At 32.5% G+C, this 16,161-nt stretch overlaps 2 protein-coding genes across 3 annotated transcripts; one reads left to right on the top strand and one right to left on the bottom strand.

Annotated features, from left to right (window-relative positions):
* Positions 1-973: 973 nt before the first annotated feature.
* On the bottom strand, positions 974-3,584 carry LOC144556629 (membrane magnesium transporter-like). The gene is made up of 4 exons (XM_078305021.1): positions 3,368-3,584; positions 3,098-3,150; positions 2,097-2,197; positions 974-1,322 (listed from the first exon to the last, which is right to left on the bottom strand). Exons 1-4 carry the CDS (start codon positions 3,438-3,440, stop codon positions 1,229-1,231), a joined length of 321 nt encoding a protein of 106 aa, XP_078161147.1. The 5' UTR covers positions 3,441-3,584; the 3' UTR covers positions 974-1,228.
* Positions 3,585-6,098: 2,514 nt separating this feature from the next.
* On the top strand, positions 6,099-9,025 carry LOC144556638 (uncharacterized). 2 transcript variants are annotated; one of them, XM_078305026.1, is made up of 10 exons: positions 6,099-6,552; positions 6,638-6,802; positions 7,370-7,474; positions 7,851-7,949; positions 8,024-8,113; positions 8,208-8,306; positions 8,415-8,453; positions 8,551-8,595; positions 8,677-8,775; positions 8,886-9,025. In XM_078305026.1, the coding sequence occupies exons 1-10, from the start codon at positions 6,310-6,312 to the stop codon at positions 8,955-8,957; spliced, it is 1,056 nt and encodes a 351-aa protein (XP_078161152.1). In that variant the 5' UTR covers positions 6,099-6,309; the 3' UTR covers positions 8,958-9,025. The 2 variants fall into 2 exon arrangements, with proteins under 2 accessions (XP_078161152.1, XP_078161158.1); XM_078305032.1 differs by having other exon boundaries at positions 6,101-6,552; positions 8,883-9,025.
* Positions 9,026-16,161: the final 7,136 nt, after the last annotated feature.

The following is a 16,161-nucleotide window of genomic DNA, read 5'->3' on the forward strand; positions in this document are numbered from 1 at the left end:
AAATAGTGTGACACTTATCTCGCGCTCCATCGCTCCAAGTGGTGTGACACTGTAACCCGGGGTAAAAATGCTTTATACAATAAAAATCATTCCTCATACCATCGTATGTAAAATTAAAGGAACCCTCATATTATACATACTACAAAAGTCGCCTAATAGCAAAATCATAGTGCCAAAATCAGTGATCAAATAATTATTCTGATTCATATGTCAATAGTGAATTGTAGGGGTGCTGTGCCCATCCGTGTCTAACACCCGTACCGCTTTGTGCTAGCACGGCTAAAATTTAGTCTGTGTCATGTCGTGTTGCAATGTGTCAGAAACAGACACAACACAGTTTGCACCCCAATGTTTAGTGTATAACCAAGGAAAGGGGATAAATCCGTGTATAACTGTTGATTTTATTAGTGACAATCTGATTTATTGTCAGAAAAGCCTCTGAGACCTGAACTTGTACTATGGTTTGTGTACTTGCTATCAGTTAAGAAAAACGATAGTGTACAGGGTTAAAAAAAAAAAAAAAAAAAAAGGCTCCTCTGAGACCTGCACTTGTACTATGGTTTGTGTACAGAGTCAATAATTGTGAGAAAAGCCTTTTTCATGTCTGTTCTCTTAACCCTGGTCAATAGTTAATTGAGATTGGAGGCAGCAGTAGGAAATTAACCCAAGCGAGAAGGACATGTGGTGAATGAACCTGGTAAGAATTTGAGGTCTAAAGGTGGATTTGAATCTTGGATGGCCATTGCTACACCTTAGTTGGAGTTGGTACCTTTTTATATAGAGAGTTGGAGGAGATCATGGTCCTTTTTATTCTTTAATTAGACTCATTTTCTGATACCGAAACAAGGATGCTGTAATTACATCTACTAGTGTTTGCATTGTGGATCTTGATTTACCTGTGTTGTATGCCTGTATTCCAACATAAACCATCTAAACATGCCTTGAAAACACCTGCAAATATCTCCTGAAAAGATAAGGTGAAATATGCTTTTCCATTTATTAGCTTTCTTCTTGCTAAGAAACATATATGCTAATAAACACAAACATTAATTTTAACTGAAAACAAGAGTAAGAGAACAAAACATAGCAAATCTAACAGTGTAGTCTATCAGATCTAATTTCTGTAAAAAAAAAAAGCAACTCAAATAAACATAATTTTGATTACACAGATTTTATAATTAAGGAACTCTTTTAAACTGATTTCAGATGGAAAAATGCAACTTAGAACTTAAATCTTCAATTTCAAATCTGGATCGGATGGGAGCACTTTCCCTCTGTGGTTGAAAATCATAAAGTCCAAATTGTCTGGGAGAGATACAACCCTGAAAATATTTGAAGTTCAAGTCAATGTTATAATCCATTGCGAGAAGTTCAAGGTAATGAGCATGTATCGGCATTTCATAGAAGGGAAGAATGTTAAGAGAAGAACAAGAGATGTCTCTAATTTCAGTACTAAATAAAAGCAAAAAGCTCCCTTGATATGAAAATAGAAGTTCCCGTATCAAGATATAAATTCAAAATCATTATGGGCCAGCCAACAAGACAGGTAGATACTGAGAATTCGTAGTAATTTTATACCAGTCAATACCAAACTGATTAAAAGGTAATTTGAGTTTCTTATATTGTTGAAAAAGCCCCTACTGTAAGTTAGCCTTGAGGGTGCATGTTTCAACAAAACAATTACTGAAAACAACAAATTTAAGATCTAAGAGAAAGTGAAGAAGGCTTGATTTTAAGGCTCGTTGTTACAACATTTTAAGGACTAGATGATGACTTTGAGTTGAATGTTCTTATAATTATGCTGATTGAATTGTTAATAGTTTCTTCAAACCCATTAAAAACAAATAAGACCAAACGTATTAAACAAAACTAACAATAGGGACCATTTTAAATTTCTTCATCAATGTCAAGGTTGTTCTGCAAATACTGAAGCGTTCTCTTTGCATTAAAGAAATGTGCAAGTTTCTTAGAAATACAGTTGCTACAGGTTTTACTTTAGAGGAAAGAACATCAAGCTCTTGCTAAAACAAATAGTAAAGAAATACTGTACATGCACCAAATGGAACTTAGTAGTGCGGAGAGAGAGAGAGAGGTACCTGTTCTCATCAGAGTCGGGAACAATAGAAAGAAACTTTGTGGGTACAGCTACACCGGCCCACAGGCAAAGACCCAATCCTACAAGAAGCTCTATCACTACCTGGATATCAAAATTTCAGAAACAAAAAAGGAAAGAAAAGAAGATTATGAAAAGTTAACTTCATTAGTAAAATATATAACCCTGCACAGCATAACCATGGTACACAGCTGCACACTACACCCATAATATGAAAAATACCCTTCATTTCTTTATTCCGCTTCTATAAAAAAAGGGTGCTCTAACTATTCTACAAAAATGAGGGGAAGGAGGGGCATTTCAGTAAATTTTTCAACAAACTGAGAGTCTGAGAGGAAAAAATATGAGTTTACTGTTTGAAAGGCACATATCAGATATATATCCTTTATAGAGGAACATGGTCAAAATATTCAGAACAAACTGAAGTAGTACCAAAATAAATACTGCCCAAAAGTACCACAAAAATTGTAAGAATGTCATTCATTGTTCTGGGTTTAATTATCTACCAAGCAAAACTCTGATAAACTAAGCAACTTGGGTAATTGATGTTTACTGATCTTTTCGTTTTCACTTATGCTTGTTCTCTGATAGGACTGGCTTATGTAAAACTTCTCTGGATTGACATTTTTTTCTCCTCTATCAAGACATAGTTATATTCCTTTCCAATTTTAAGTTGATGTATCTCAATTCCATGTCTGTGTAACTAATTTAACTCCAGTTGAACAAGTTCAAAGAGTCAAGGTTAGATTGATCTAACCCTAAAATAGCCCTCAAATAAGCAAGTAACCACCAATTTGATTCTAATGTGGGAGTTAAACTTATAAACTGTGCCAGTATCCCCCATTGAAAGTCAAATCACACACAATTAAACCCAATTGGAACTCGCTTTTCCTTCAGTAAAAAGCCTCACAAGGCATATGAATTTGAACATCTATCAAAGAGAAGCAATATTTGTTATATAAAGATGGATAGACAGTAAAATACATTGAAGGGAGGTCCAGTGAACTGCTCCTGCGTTATCTGCAGCTCCCCTCTATCTGCATAATTACAGATCCACCCAAGACATCAGCACAGATTAACCGATCAAAATTTAGAGATTTAAAAAAAAATGGTGAAATAAACCAATTGAATACACAATTTTGATGCCCTTTCGGCATTCTCTTGAGATATAACAAAATTCTGTTGAGACTAAAACCGATCAAAATATTAAACTATCCCGAATAACAACAGATTTGGCGAGAGAGAGAGAAATACATTGAATAGTAGAGAAGGCAGCGTGAGCGAGAAGAAATCCGCCAACTATTCCTACGAGGAAACCGAGCCCCATTTCTCTTTGTTTCTCTCCCTCTATTTCAACTCGATCTTCGATTCCGACACAAGGGAGACGAGACTAAGAGAGAGAGAGAGAGAGAGAGAGAGAGAGGCAGAGGCTTTTTCACTATTTGGACCCTGTATATACCTTATATTTGCCCAGACGATCCAACCAAGTAGATTCCGTGAAGATCTCAATCGTTCATTTCAGATCTGATCCAGCAGCTGTCTGTATTTAGTACCAGATGTGTGTTCTATATTTACCGTCCGATTTGAATCAACGGCTGAAATGAATTTCCACGATGGATAGGACCTTAACTTGCAACTTGCAAGTGTATTCTTGGCGATGTGCCCGTTTTAGACCTTTGTTTTTGTGAACCTAATATTTTATTTTTTACTTTAAGTTTGCATTTTTAGGATTTGTCCATTTGCATGGAGAATAAATCACCTTTCCTTATTTTTTGGGAGGAGAGTTGAATTTTATTTCTAACAAGTTTAAATTTAAAGGATAAAATCTACTAAGACAGCTTGATTTCCTTCTTTATTTATATTTTTTTTCATGTTTATATTGCAATTTTTTGTGTGAATATTTCATGTTCAAACTAATGATAAAATGATGTGACCACTTATTAATAAAAATAGATATTAAATAACATGCCTAACCTTTTAATTTGATTTGATGGCATTTTATTGTTGATGTTTTTTTTTTTCCAAAAATAAAGGGAAAAGAAAATAAATGACTTTTAAACCATCTTCAACAGATATATACAACTCCAAATAGCCACGGAGATTGTTACCCATAAATCCATAATAAAATATCTATATTGTTTCCATCTTTTTTTTTTCACAAGGTCGGTATGGTGCCTCAAAAATAGTTCCATATAGTGATGGGAATCCACTTTTTCAAAAGTGGAAACCTATAAATACGACATGCACATGATTAATTATGCGAATATATTAAAATGAGTATTTGATTGTACCGCGAGAATAGTTATGAAAAATCTTATTTTTATTTCTTAAATACTTGATACCAATACAATTATATTTATTAATAAGTATTAATATAATTAAATAAGATGACTAAACAATGACATAACAATATTTATTAAATGAGAAATTTTATAAATTGTCCTACTTTTTAAATTTTTCAAACAAAATATCCCTCCTCTAAAATAATTAACAAAATGCCATTGTGGGCCTCATTTCCCCTCTCTCTCCCTCTCTATCTCTACCTTCTATTTACTCTAATATTAAACTTTAATAAAAACATAAAAGATTTTAAAGAATACGTAATTCAAATAAAAAAAAAATTGGTAAACATGCAATAAATTTTTCAGTTTAGTAATATACATATATCGAATACATTTTTTTTTTTTTTAAAGTATCTATACTAATCTGCATCATGATAAAATTATTTACTTAATACCTAGACTTGATTAGTTATTAGATCTCTTAATACACTATCTCTGTAGATCGACACCCCGATAACCTAGACTTAACATCTATCTCAATGCGAAAGTATTTATCCAGTTAAAAAGAAGCATCTGAACTATATATTATGAAAAGATGAATCCCTTGCAGTGAATTAGTATTAATGTGGATTTCATATTAGAATTACAATAACCAGAATATGGTTTGGAATTATAATAAAAAGTTGAGAGCAAAAGAAATTTAAATTATGTGTATTTATTACCATTTCTCCCTATTCATATTTGGCAGGTTTTTTGTACAAGGGGGCTTGGCATGCATTGTATCCATGAGATGATGTGCCATTTGCCGGGCCACATTGGTGTCATTGCCGACAATTTGGGGCCCTCTTATCCTGGGTATGCCAGTGTTCTTGGAAACTTGCTTGAGGCTGCCTCTCCTCTTATATCTGCTTCAAACTCCTCTCATGAAATGGTATCCTCCTGGCCTTTTTTTGTTATTTTGGTAGCATGCAATTCTGGTAATAGCTAGATAATCCTTACCATTCATCAAATCACATACTGATACTTGATTGTATCAGACTAAAAGAACACTAGTTAGTATCTGTTGCAACCAATTGGCATACCATGGAAGTTGTCATTTACTATTTATTAGGTATAGTTGATGTTATGAGTATGGAGTTCAGTATATGTTTTGTCAATATTTATACCACTGCAATCTGTACACTTTTGGTAGTTGTAAATTTATATGCTACTTTTCTCCCTTACCAGGCATTGGATATGGTGAATCTCCTGACATTATTGCTTGGCATGTTGCCTTCACTTTGCTTTTCATCCCAACAAATTAGTAAGTCTATGTTATTGTTTATTACTTATTTAATTTTTGTATATTTTTACATTATTTTAACCTAGAAGATCTATTACATGAGTCCTGCGTACGATTGGCTTCCTGACCTGTCAATAAACTTTGTTTGGTTGTAGGCCTACCATGACAACAACTATGAAAGATCAATCGTACGTGGGACTCATGTAATGGATCAATCGTGTATGAGGAATATGAAAGATCAATCTAGTAGCTGTTGAGGTACCTGAGGTGCAAGCGGTGAATCTGGACCGTTCATTTCACTTGGCACAAATCTCAAAGCAGACACCCCAAAACCTCACCAGCTATCAGATTTAGTTAGGCCTAAATAAAATTAATCTGGGCCGTCCATTTTTATTAATTGCACCTCAGGTAGCCCGGGGGACACGGACTCGGACCTGATCGCCCTCGCTCAGCAGTTGCGAAAAGAGAGAAAAGAAAGAAAGGATCGTGACCTAGGGTTTGATAAAGAACGAAGGAAAGAGAATACGATACTAGTAGTTCCGAAAAGAGAGAAAAGAAAGAAAGGATCGTGACCTAGGGTTTGATAAAGAACGAAGGAAAGAGAATACGATACTAGTAGTAGAGAGGATTTAATGGCGACGACCCTTGAGCTTCCGATTAAGAGGGCGTGTGAGGAGATCGGCTCGTACTTGGGCTTGGAGGCGTCGAAGAAAGCAAAAGCGGACACTCAAAGTCCTGAGTACTCGTCTTTTCGTACGTTCGACGCATTCTTCGATCGTTATGGTAATAGCTTAGAAGATCCCTGGACAGCATGGACGGAAAGCCTGGAAAAATTGAACGAGGAATGCAAAATCGAAGAAATTAAGCTTTATCTTGTGAGTCACTTCCCCTTTCTCTCTTCCTTATCAATTCTCAGTCAGTCACCAGATAGATAAATATTTTGCTTTATTGATTTTTTAGATTTCTGAAGGGCAAGAGGATGCTACAAAAATGATTCAATCTTTCGAAGATGATCTTGCCTGTAGTATAGAATCTAGCCCTGAGTTCAGAAACAAGGGATGGATCCTGCGCACAACTCCGGGTCCTTATGACAACTACCAGCGCCTATATGTTGGAGATGTTTCTGTAATTTCTCAACTCCTTTGGTTCATGTGGTTATCGCATTTAGTGGCCTATTTTGTTTGTCTTAGTATAGTGGGTTCAAAATTCATCCATTACTCCCTAGAATTGATTGGTATTGGTAGGCCCTTTGTGAACGAACCAACCATGACCTACGAATTCCAAACATTTCAATGGTCATCATACGTAATCCAAACTTTAATTCTCCCATTGAGTATGTGTGTGTGTGTCTTAAACAACTAGTAGGAGTCTTGCTTGTCGCTCCGGCCCTAATACTTTTCTTTTAAGGTCCTTACTTGCTTTAGAATATAGTATAGAAGATCTTATTCAAACGCTGATCGAGACTCCGCTTCATGTTTTAACCAAACGTCTCTCCATCAAAACTTACTCTTCGCTTAAAAGTACAGAACAAAACTGAAATGGAATAGAAAACTCCATTTTGATCGAAACAGAATGTTAAAAGTCGCGCTATAATATAACAAGTAAAGTCATTGTAGGAGAACAAAAAATAGCTCCATATGTATAAGGGATATTAGCAATAATTCCCGTCCTTTCCTGTTCACCTTTTTTCAGTATGGCAATGACGACATCCCAGGTTATTATTCCATTTTTTACAATAAACATAGTGCCGACCTTGCTTTCCAGGAACTTTTCAAGGAGCTACAATCCTCAATTAAGGTAAATGCTTCTACTTTAGCAAATCTCTTGAAAAATTGTTGGGAAAAAGAAGGAAACACAAATCAATCATGAATTGCGTGCAAATCTACAAACTCTGCTTTTCGAGTTTATATTATGTACCATGTCAATTTTCTTTTGGGTGTTGATTTTACCAATCAATTTATTTGTGCAAATCAAATGTTGAATCAATCTGAATTTGCTACGAGTTGTTCTTCCAAACGGGGAAAAGAAACAAACTCTCACCTCTTTCTGATTGCTCGTTTGCATAAATGGTTGGTTTTGACTCGCTATGTGTGTGTGTGTTTTTTTTTTGCCCTGATTTCATTTGCTCTAGCATGCAAGTTTCTCACAAATTCAATTGCTTTTCATGGTTCAGTGGGATATAAGTGATTCAGAGTTAGAGAGAACACACGATGATGCTTCAATGAGATACAACGGCATCCTTTCATCTTTATTTGTGGAGATTATCACTGGGGTTCATCTCTTTTCTTGTTAATATTTCTTGGCATCCTATACTTTGTGGAAATAGTGTTCATTTGTCTGTCTCAGGAAATACAATTTTTGAAGAAAGCAGAACAAAACGTGAAAGAGTGGGTATTATTATGTACTAAGTTCTGCCATGAAGTAGCACGATCGGAGGTTCTGTTTTCAATCCCCTGGATCTTTTTTTTTTTTTTTTTATGCTTTTCTAGGGCTTGATTTAAGCTAATCAAATGAATGTACTTCCGTTTAGAGGGATTATATGGAAGTGTTGATTGATATTAAAAAGAAAGATGTAGCCTCTTCCTCTCCCTACATAAAAGATGGAGACAACGACCATATATTATATACTGTAAGCTTTTTTGGGTTTCTTTATTTATATTTAAACCTTAATTGTAAACTTTTTAAGTCTCAAAATCTAACATGGGAGACTGACTCTTTGCTGCATGATCTTTTCAAGCTTAAAAACGTCATGAAATACGTCAATTCTGCTACCAAGGTATATTGTTGTTACCTGTATTTTTCTTATCCTTTTCATATGAACAAATTGTTCTGCTTGTAATTCTATTTTCTTTTTATTTTTTGTTCCTATGCAGGGGGAATATTCGGAAGAGGACCTTATAGCCAGATATTTCAGTCGGGTGATTTAAAAAATCTTATCTAGTTTTTTAATAATTTTTGTTTTGAGAAATCTTCGATGAATGACACTGATTTTTCATTAGGATGGACCATTGGTCTCGCTCATACCGGATACATATGCTGACTACCTTGAAGAGAAGATAAAAATCGCTAAGAAATTGGGTCTCATTAATGAGAGATCGGTATTGATAAAAAACAGTTTTTGGATTAAATTTTTGATGGAAGTTTTCCTTTATTTATGGTCTTACAGTTTGTCTTTTCCTGATTTGATCTTCATTTTATTGTGCAGTAGGCAACAACAGCTGTCCGGGATTTCAGAATCATGCTAAGACTGCCTTTAGAAAAATCTCTTTGTTTGAACTGAATTCATTATGGATCTTGTTTCAATGACTTAAATAGATACACTCTTATTATCATTTCACTTTGTAAGCATATGTTATTATCTTCGGATGTTGTATTATCTGTGAAATGTGGACCTTCTGTTTTCTAAACTGATGGGATCCCAAGTAATGATAGAAGATGTGCCCATTTAATAGCTTAGGTGCATTTTTTTTAATTATTATTTTAGGTTGCAAAATCTGTTCTAACTTGCTATGGTATTTTATATAAAGTAAAAGCAGTCATGCTGTAGAATAAATATATTTGCATCTAGACTTGGAAGGTGAATATGCACAACAGGCAGTTAATTTTCTGATTTTTATATTCTTTTAGGGTAATGTTATTAATAATGCCTGTAATTTTCTTTTTCTTTTTCTTTTTTGGCATAATCGCATGTATTGAAAGAAGTGAAATTTTTTAACAACCGTCCATATTTTTTATTTCTGTTTTTTTTTTGTGGAAAAAAGATACAACGCTGAATATGCACAGAGCTAAACAAAGCAGGGTACGCTGTTGCCACTTGACAACATGATAATTGCTTGTATAATAAGAAAAAGAGAATGCATTGTGCAAGCGGGTTAGGTTATCAGTATGACCGTGAATTGGCATTTAAGTGGAAATGACACAATCTACAAGTAAAAACACTACAAAATTAGATCCTAGAGGCATTTCTATAATTTTATGAAAAGCTAAACTTTTAGTTCGCAATTTCTTGAAAACAAAACCTAAAACTCCATCCTGATTTTAATCATTGCATTTTGCCAGCACAATACTACATGAAAATTTTCCTTTATGATAACAGATATTTTGATCATGCTGTCACATCATAGAATAACTCGATCTACAAATTAACCAACACAACTTAAATACTAGTTTCAGGGTATCTCAACAAAGTAACAAAACTAGAAGTACAGTATAACTTTCTCTAATTACTTTAACATGGCATCGTACAAAATTGAGAAATACTGAAAACCATGAAAACCACAATTAAAGAAAATACCTTCCCAAGAAGGGTACCAAGAAAAATGGAAACATTGGAGGTGCTGATCATGTATCAACCCTGATCCTGGTTGGGGTAAAGAGTTAAGAAGGTGATCAGGAAGTTTTCTTGTCGATGAATCCCCCGAAAAGAACATTGTATGTTGATCCTCTAGGTAAAACAAAATCAAAATATGATTAATTGCCTTCCTAACTGATATGCTGAACTTTTAAACAAATTTTCAGGTTGTGGTCAAAGCAATTTGTGATTAAGTAATTAAGCTTCCTATTTGAGCTTCCTTGACCTAGCTGACCTCAAGTCTTAGAAGAGTTAGAGGACAATTGAGAGATTGGGACTTAAACATTGGGTCATAATAAAGTTCAATTCAAAACCACCAAAGATTGTGGAAAATCAAGATTCCAACAAAGGTACGCATCTTCATATGGCTACTACTAGATAACAAAATTCTCACACAACAGGTGCTCATCTATAGAGGATGCACTGTTCAGACGGGTTGTCATTTATGCGCAATGGACACCACGAAAACTAGAGATCACCTCATGTGGACTTGCTCCTTCTCAGCCAGATTTTGGAGAGGTTTGCAAGCACAACACAGTATAAACCCAGGGGGAGGCGATAACATTAGGGATGCTTGGACACGGACAGGAAACTCACTCTCGCAACAAAGGAGGTACAGCTGGGATGTAATTTGGGCGGCAGGTGCATGGGCATTATGGAGAGAGAGAAATAGAAGGCTTTTCTCTATTAAGCATAAAACATTGGGACAGCTGATAAACGATACAGCTTTGAAGATAGAGAAATGGCTAGATAATGGCTAGAGTTAACTTAAGAATTTCATGTACAGTTAATGAGAGTTAGGAAGAGGAAAGTGTATGTAATTATCTTGTAATTAAACTTTTTTTATCAATATATTTGTTAACGGTAATCCGTTAACATTAAAAAAAAAGTTCAATTCAATATTAGAGATTCCAAATTCCCAAATAATAACGTATCAAAATCTCTTCGATGAGATTCCGGCTGCCATTGAGCTTGGGGCTTGCATGGCTGAGATCGGCCTTGATGAGGGGAGTCGACTGCACCTATTGTCGGCGGTGGAGGATCACCGGAAGTGGCCCTACTCTAGTACCGGTCATGGTATCGGTACCAAGTTATTTTTTTTGCAATTTGAGCGATTTTCTTGATGATTTTGGATGCTTTCTTCACTGCTGTACTCTATATGATGAAGGAAACTTGATTGAAGCGTCAATTTGGGTTTCTATCTGAGTTTGCGTATGATTTGAATTTTTGACTCTCGGTTTGGTACTTAATGTCATTTTCTTCATGCAAAACTTTGACTTTTATTAAATTGGTCACTGAGAATGATTATTTATACTATAGTAATCATCTACATCATTTCTAGATCATATTTGTACCCTTTTTATTTTATTAAATCCTCAAATTGAGCAATTGCAAATTTTATTACATTGTTCATGCTGGTAGCTCATGATCAGATCATTGAATCTTGATTTTTGAATATGATTATGTGTTTTTATCACAATCATCATCTTAGTCATGTCAGGCACCTCTAGGTCAAATTTCGCATTTTTACAGATTTTAATTCTATTTTTAAATCATGAATATGTCATGCAAGGTCATCAGTTCATCATTTTCTGTCCTTTGTTTGTGAATTTTATTCTGACCAATTAGTTGCATGAATTTTGGATTTCTTTTCATGAAAATGTTCATTTGGACTTGAATTACTTGTGTGATTTATTTGGTGATTTTCTAGCTTCCCTACAGTGTGCTAGTACGGAGTTCAGTATCATGGTCCTTGTGTATGTACCACCAATAGAAAAGATGAAGAAAAATGAAAATTTCAATTTTCTAGAAAGTTGAACTTCAAAAATTCATAAAAAATAGTACAAAAATCATTTTAAATCAAAATTTGGGCCTAAATTGCATGGAATTGAATTCTCTATTTGTCTGTCATATTTATTTTACCAGAATCAAAGTTTATGCCTTCTTATTTACCTGTTTTCAGTATTAAGAAATGGTACTATTGAAAAAAAATTGGAGATCACTAAACAACAATTTGAGCTTAATTAAGCAAATTAATTCAATAAAATTTGTTATACGTTCCCGTTACTTGTGCAATGTGATAAATACAATCTAAGTCATAAGAATGATGATTTACTAAAAAAACAATGAAATTGTGATTGACTGAAAATCTAATTGAGCTTAAGATTAACTACCAAATGGATATCATATTAATTGCACATGTACGTTGAATGATAAGGCATACAAATTGCATGTTCAAGTGTAAAAGAAATGAGTGACACCAAATTTCTTTTTCTATAAATAAAAAGTTGTTCTAAAAATGTCACTTGCTTATTTTTATGTTTTTATCAATAAAAAAACTACAATACACATAACAACAATAATATTCTTTATAGAGTAGAACTAGGGTGCTCTTAAGCTTACCAAAGTTTTGGTGAGCTTAACTCTAAAACTCATCAAATCAATTTCAAATGACGAATCCGAACTGTTGAAATCCGCCTACCTTACGTGTGATGCATCTACATGTGAAATTTTTAAACATTCGAATTAATTTAGTATAAAGTCAAGCGGTCAAAAAAGTTCAAAAAATGAATGCACTAAAATTAATTTATTAACCTTCTAATTTTGACCGCTTGACTTCATACTAAATTAATTCGAATGTTTAAAAATTTCACATGTAGATGCATCATACGTAAGGTAGGCGGGTTTCAGCAGTTCGGATTCGTCATTTGAAATCGATTTGATGAGTTTTAGAGTTAAGCTCACCAAAACTTTGGTGAGCTTAAGAGCACCCTAGTTCTACTCTTCTTTATAAATATAAAGTTCTACCAATAGTCCTTTCTTCTTATTTAAATATTTTAAAGAAAATAACTTGAACCCACATAAACGCACACTTAGGATCGTTTCTAATTAGCCCAGAAAATGTTTTTGAGATATTGGAGAATTCTAAACAAAAACAGTATAAATTAAATCTCACTTAATGAAGTTTTTAAATTTTGGAGTGATATTTCCACCATTGTCAACTAGCTCTTCTCTTTTCATGTTTGAATAGTTTTGAAATATTTCTGCATATATTTTCTCGGTAAGTACGCTTTTAGTTTTTGAATCAAAACTAATCAAACTCAAAATATTCTGAGAAATGTATTTGAGAATCGTATTTAGTTAAGGAAAAGCTTGTCCTAAAAAGACATTCACATTCATCGTTTTTGTTGCGATAATACGATCCTTCATAAAATTTTGAGTTCGTAGAAGACATCCTCTATTTTTCTAGTGTATTTACATTTTTTTTCTCTCTACAATAAAAATAACCATAAAATAATATTAAGGAAGAAGTTAGTTAATATAGAACAGTGATATTATTGGAATACACAAACAAGAAAGAGAAATATATAAAATATTTGTAGCAGTTTTTCTAATAAATCAAATTATATAGTATTCCATCAAAGAAATATATAAAATATTTCTAATATTTCAATACAAAAATTATTATAAATATTTCTATTTAACTAAAATTAATGAAAAATGCAAAAAAAAAATTGAAACCACAAAAAATTATAGCAATTTTTTTTGAAACAGTAAAAAAAATTGCGGTTTGGAATTCCAAAACGGCAAAAAAGAATTGCGGTTATTAAGTCTAAAACCGCAAAAAAAAATTGCAATTTGAGTAAATTAAAAAAAAAACGAAAACCTGAATAGTTCTGAAATTTTTTTTTTTTTTAATATTAATAAAAATTTCGGAACATATAACCTCTGCATTTTATTTCCAAGCGTGCAAACATGATACCTTTTTTTTATGCAAAATTATAAGGATGCATATCAACTTATCAAAGCATAGAAGATATGTGAAAATGCATATATCATGCGTTAGTTTTTATATTATTTTTTTAATCAATATGAGCCTCAATTTTGATCCTTGAATCGTCTAACCAACAGGTAGTTAAGTAATATCTTGACTACTTAATTGGTCATATAATCATATTTATTCATCTATGTGCCAATTTTTAAATCTACATCAGCTTTGCGCAAACATATATAGGATTTATGTTATAACCCGACATTTTAATTATTGTTAAATAATTATAAAACAAGATTAGTAGTAAATTTAAACAAAATATTGATAATAAAATCAGAACTAATTTAAAATTTTGTAAATTTTGAAAGATAATTCTATACTAAGGCCTAATGCAATAAAATCTACTAACGAATTACTTTAAATAAACAGTTATAAAATTATAATTCGTAACTAAAATCAGATTCAAGGAATAGAAACAGTGAACGATAAATGCCAAAAATACATCAATTGAAAGGTTCTGATTAAACAAATTTTAGACTTATAAATTTATAAGGTAATTATTAAGGATCCTTATAACAATCCCCGCAGGTCTATCCCCGCAAAAAACCCCGCACAAACTGCCAAAAATATCATGGGGGGGACCGCTCAATAATTAATACTCTGCAGAAACTGTTAGTATTTAACTTGAAGCAACAAAGTATTTATCGTGAATTTGCAAAGTATTAATCCATATGCAATGATCTCTATTTAGGAAAGAATAAATCAATCCATTAGTTGTCCCTGCACAAAATTTCCTTTTTTTTTGAATCATCCCCGCACAACTGGGGACCATTAAATAAACAATCCCCTCATAAATACTTATCATTTATCCCCGCACAAATTTTCCTTTTTTTCTGGATTGTCCCCGCACAACTAGGGACCATTAAATAAAATATCCCCTCACCCAATGATAAATACTTCTCAGACATAAAGATAAATACTTTATGATACATTGATAAATACTTGATGTTACATGGATAAAAACTTATCAGACATAATTGCAACTTTTAGTACAATATGAATGATAAATACTTCTCAGACATAAGGATAAATACTTTATGATACATTGATAAATACTATATGTTACATGAATAAATACTTATCAGACATAATTGCAACTTTCAGTAAAATATCAATTATAAATATTTCTCAGACATAATGTTAAATACTTTATGTTACATGAATAAATATTTTATGTTACATGGATAAATACTTCTCAGACATAATTGCAACTTACAGTAAAACATCTGTGACAATGATAAATACTTCCTATATATAATCGTAAATACTTGTCAGAACAACGATAAATACTTTCTTGAACTTTGTTCTTGAACTTGTCAATAAGTAATGTTTAATCAAATCAAAGTATTATCATGTCATGGACAATGATAAATACTTCTCAGACATAATGATAAATACTTTCTTGAACATCAATAAACAGATAAATATTTATTAGCGGGAATTGTTATTAAAGGATAGTATAATTAATGCGGGGATTGTTATTAGAGGACAGTATAATTAATGTGGGGATTGTTAATTAATGCGGGAATTGTTATTAAAGGACAGTAATTAATGCAGGGATAAATGGAAATTCTTAGAGGAATTAATGCGGGGATAAAAGATAGTTTAGGGAGTTAATTTGGAGAGAGAGAGTGCGGGGTTAAATGGGGGGGACAGGGGTGAGGGGATCAATATAATTATTCAATTATTAAACCCATTGGGAATCATGAACTTGTGAAAATTCATATTAATTGTCATACGCGAGTTTCGCTAATTTGTTTCGGTTGTAGATTGGGTAAAAATAAAATATACAAAACTTTGAACAAATTATAAATTAAACTAAATTAAAAAAAATAACGATGAATATTCGTATAGGATCTAACTAAACTAAAATAAATTGAGTTCTAAAATTGGAAATATAAGTATACGAATTATTCATACGAGATAAATTATAAAGTTTACAAATCTTGTTCATTAGGGAATTATAAAGGTTTAATTATATATAAAAATTTATCATTATGCTTAAATAAAAGTTTTAATTAAATTAACGATCGATCAGATTTTATCTAACTGATTAAAACGAATTTAAAATTTTGAAATTTAAATGAGTTATGAAATTATGTATATTAAAAATTAGAGTTTTAAAATAAAATAATATATCACTATGATTAAATTATAACTATTCAGTAAATTCGCAACTTAGAAAATTTGTTAAAGCAAATACATTGATTTAATTCAATTCGTGTAAATAAATAAATAAGTTGAGTTCTAATTAGGAGAATAATTATACGAAATTTTCGTACGAATAAAATTATATAAAAG

Source organism: Carex rostrata, chromosome 1 (assembly GCF_964058835.1).
Source record: "Carex rostrata chromosome 1, lpCarRost1.2, whole genome shotgun sequence".
Lineage (NCBI taxonomy): Eukaryota > Viridiplantae > Streptophyta > Magnoliopsida > Poales > Cyperaceae > Carex > Carex rostrata.

Excerpts from the sequence above, each read along its gene's own strand:
- LOC144556629 (XM_078305021.1), bottom strand. The coding sequence starts at position 3,440 with ATGGGGCTCGGTTTCCTCGTAGGAATAGTTGGCGGATTTCTTCTCGCT. Across the intron at positions 2,198-3,097 it reads TCACTGGACCTCCCTTCAAT|GTAGTGATAGAGCTTCTTGT; the intron begins GTATTTTACTGT and ends TTTGATATCCAG. Across the intron at positions 1,323-2,096 it reads CCCGACTCTGATGAGAACAG|GGTTGTATCTCTCCCAGACA; the intron begins GTACCTCTCTCT and ends AAATATTTTCAG.
- LOC144556638 (XM_078305026.1), top strand. The coding sequence starts at position 6,310 with ATGGCGACGACCCTTGAGCTTCCGATTAAGAGGGCGTGTGAGGAGATC. Across the intron at positions 6,803-7,369 it reads TATATGTTGGAGATGTTTCT|TATGGCAATGACGACATCCC; the intron begins GTAATTTCTCAA and ends ACCTTTTTTCAG. Across the intron at positions 8,114-8,207 it reads ATGAAGTAGCACGATCGGAG|AGGGATTATATGGAAGTGTT; the intron begins GTTCTGTTTTCA and ends ACTTCCGTTTAG.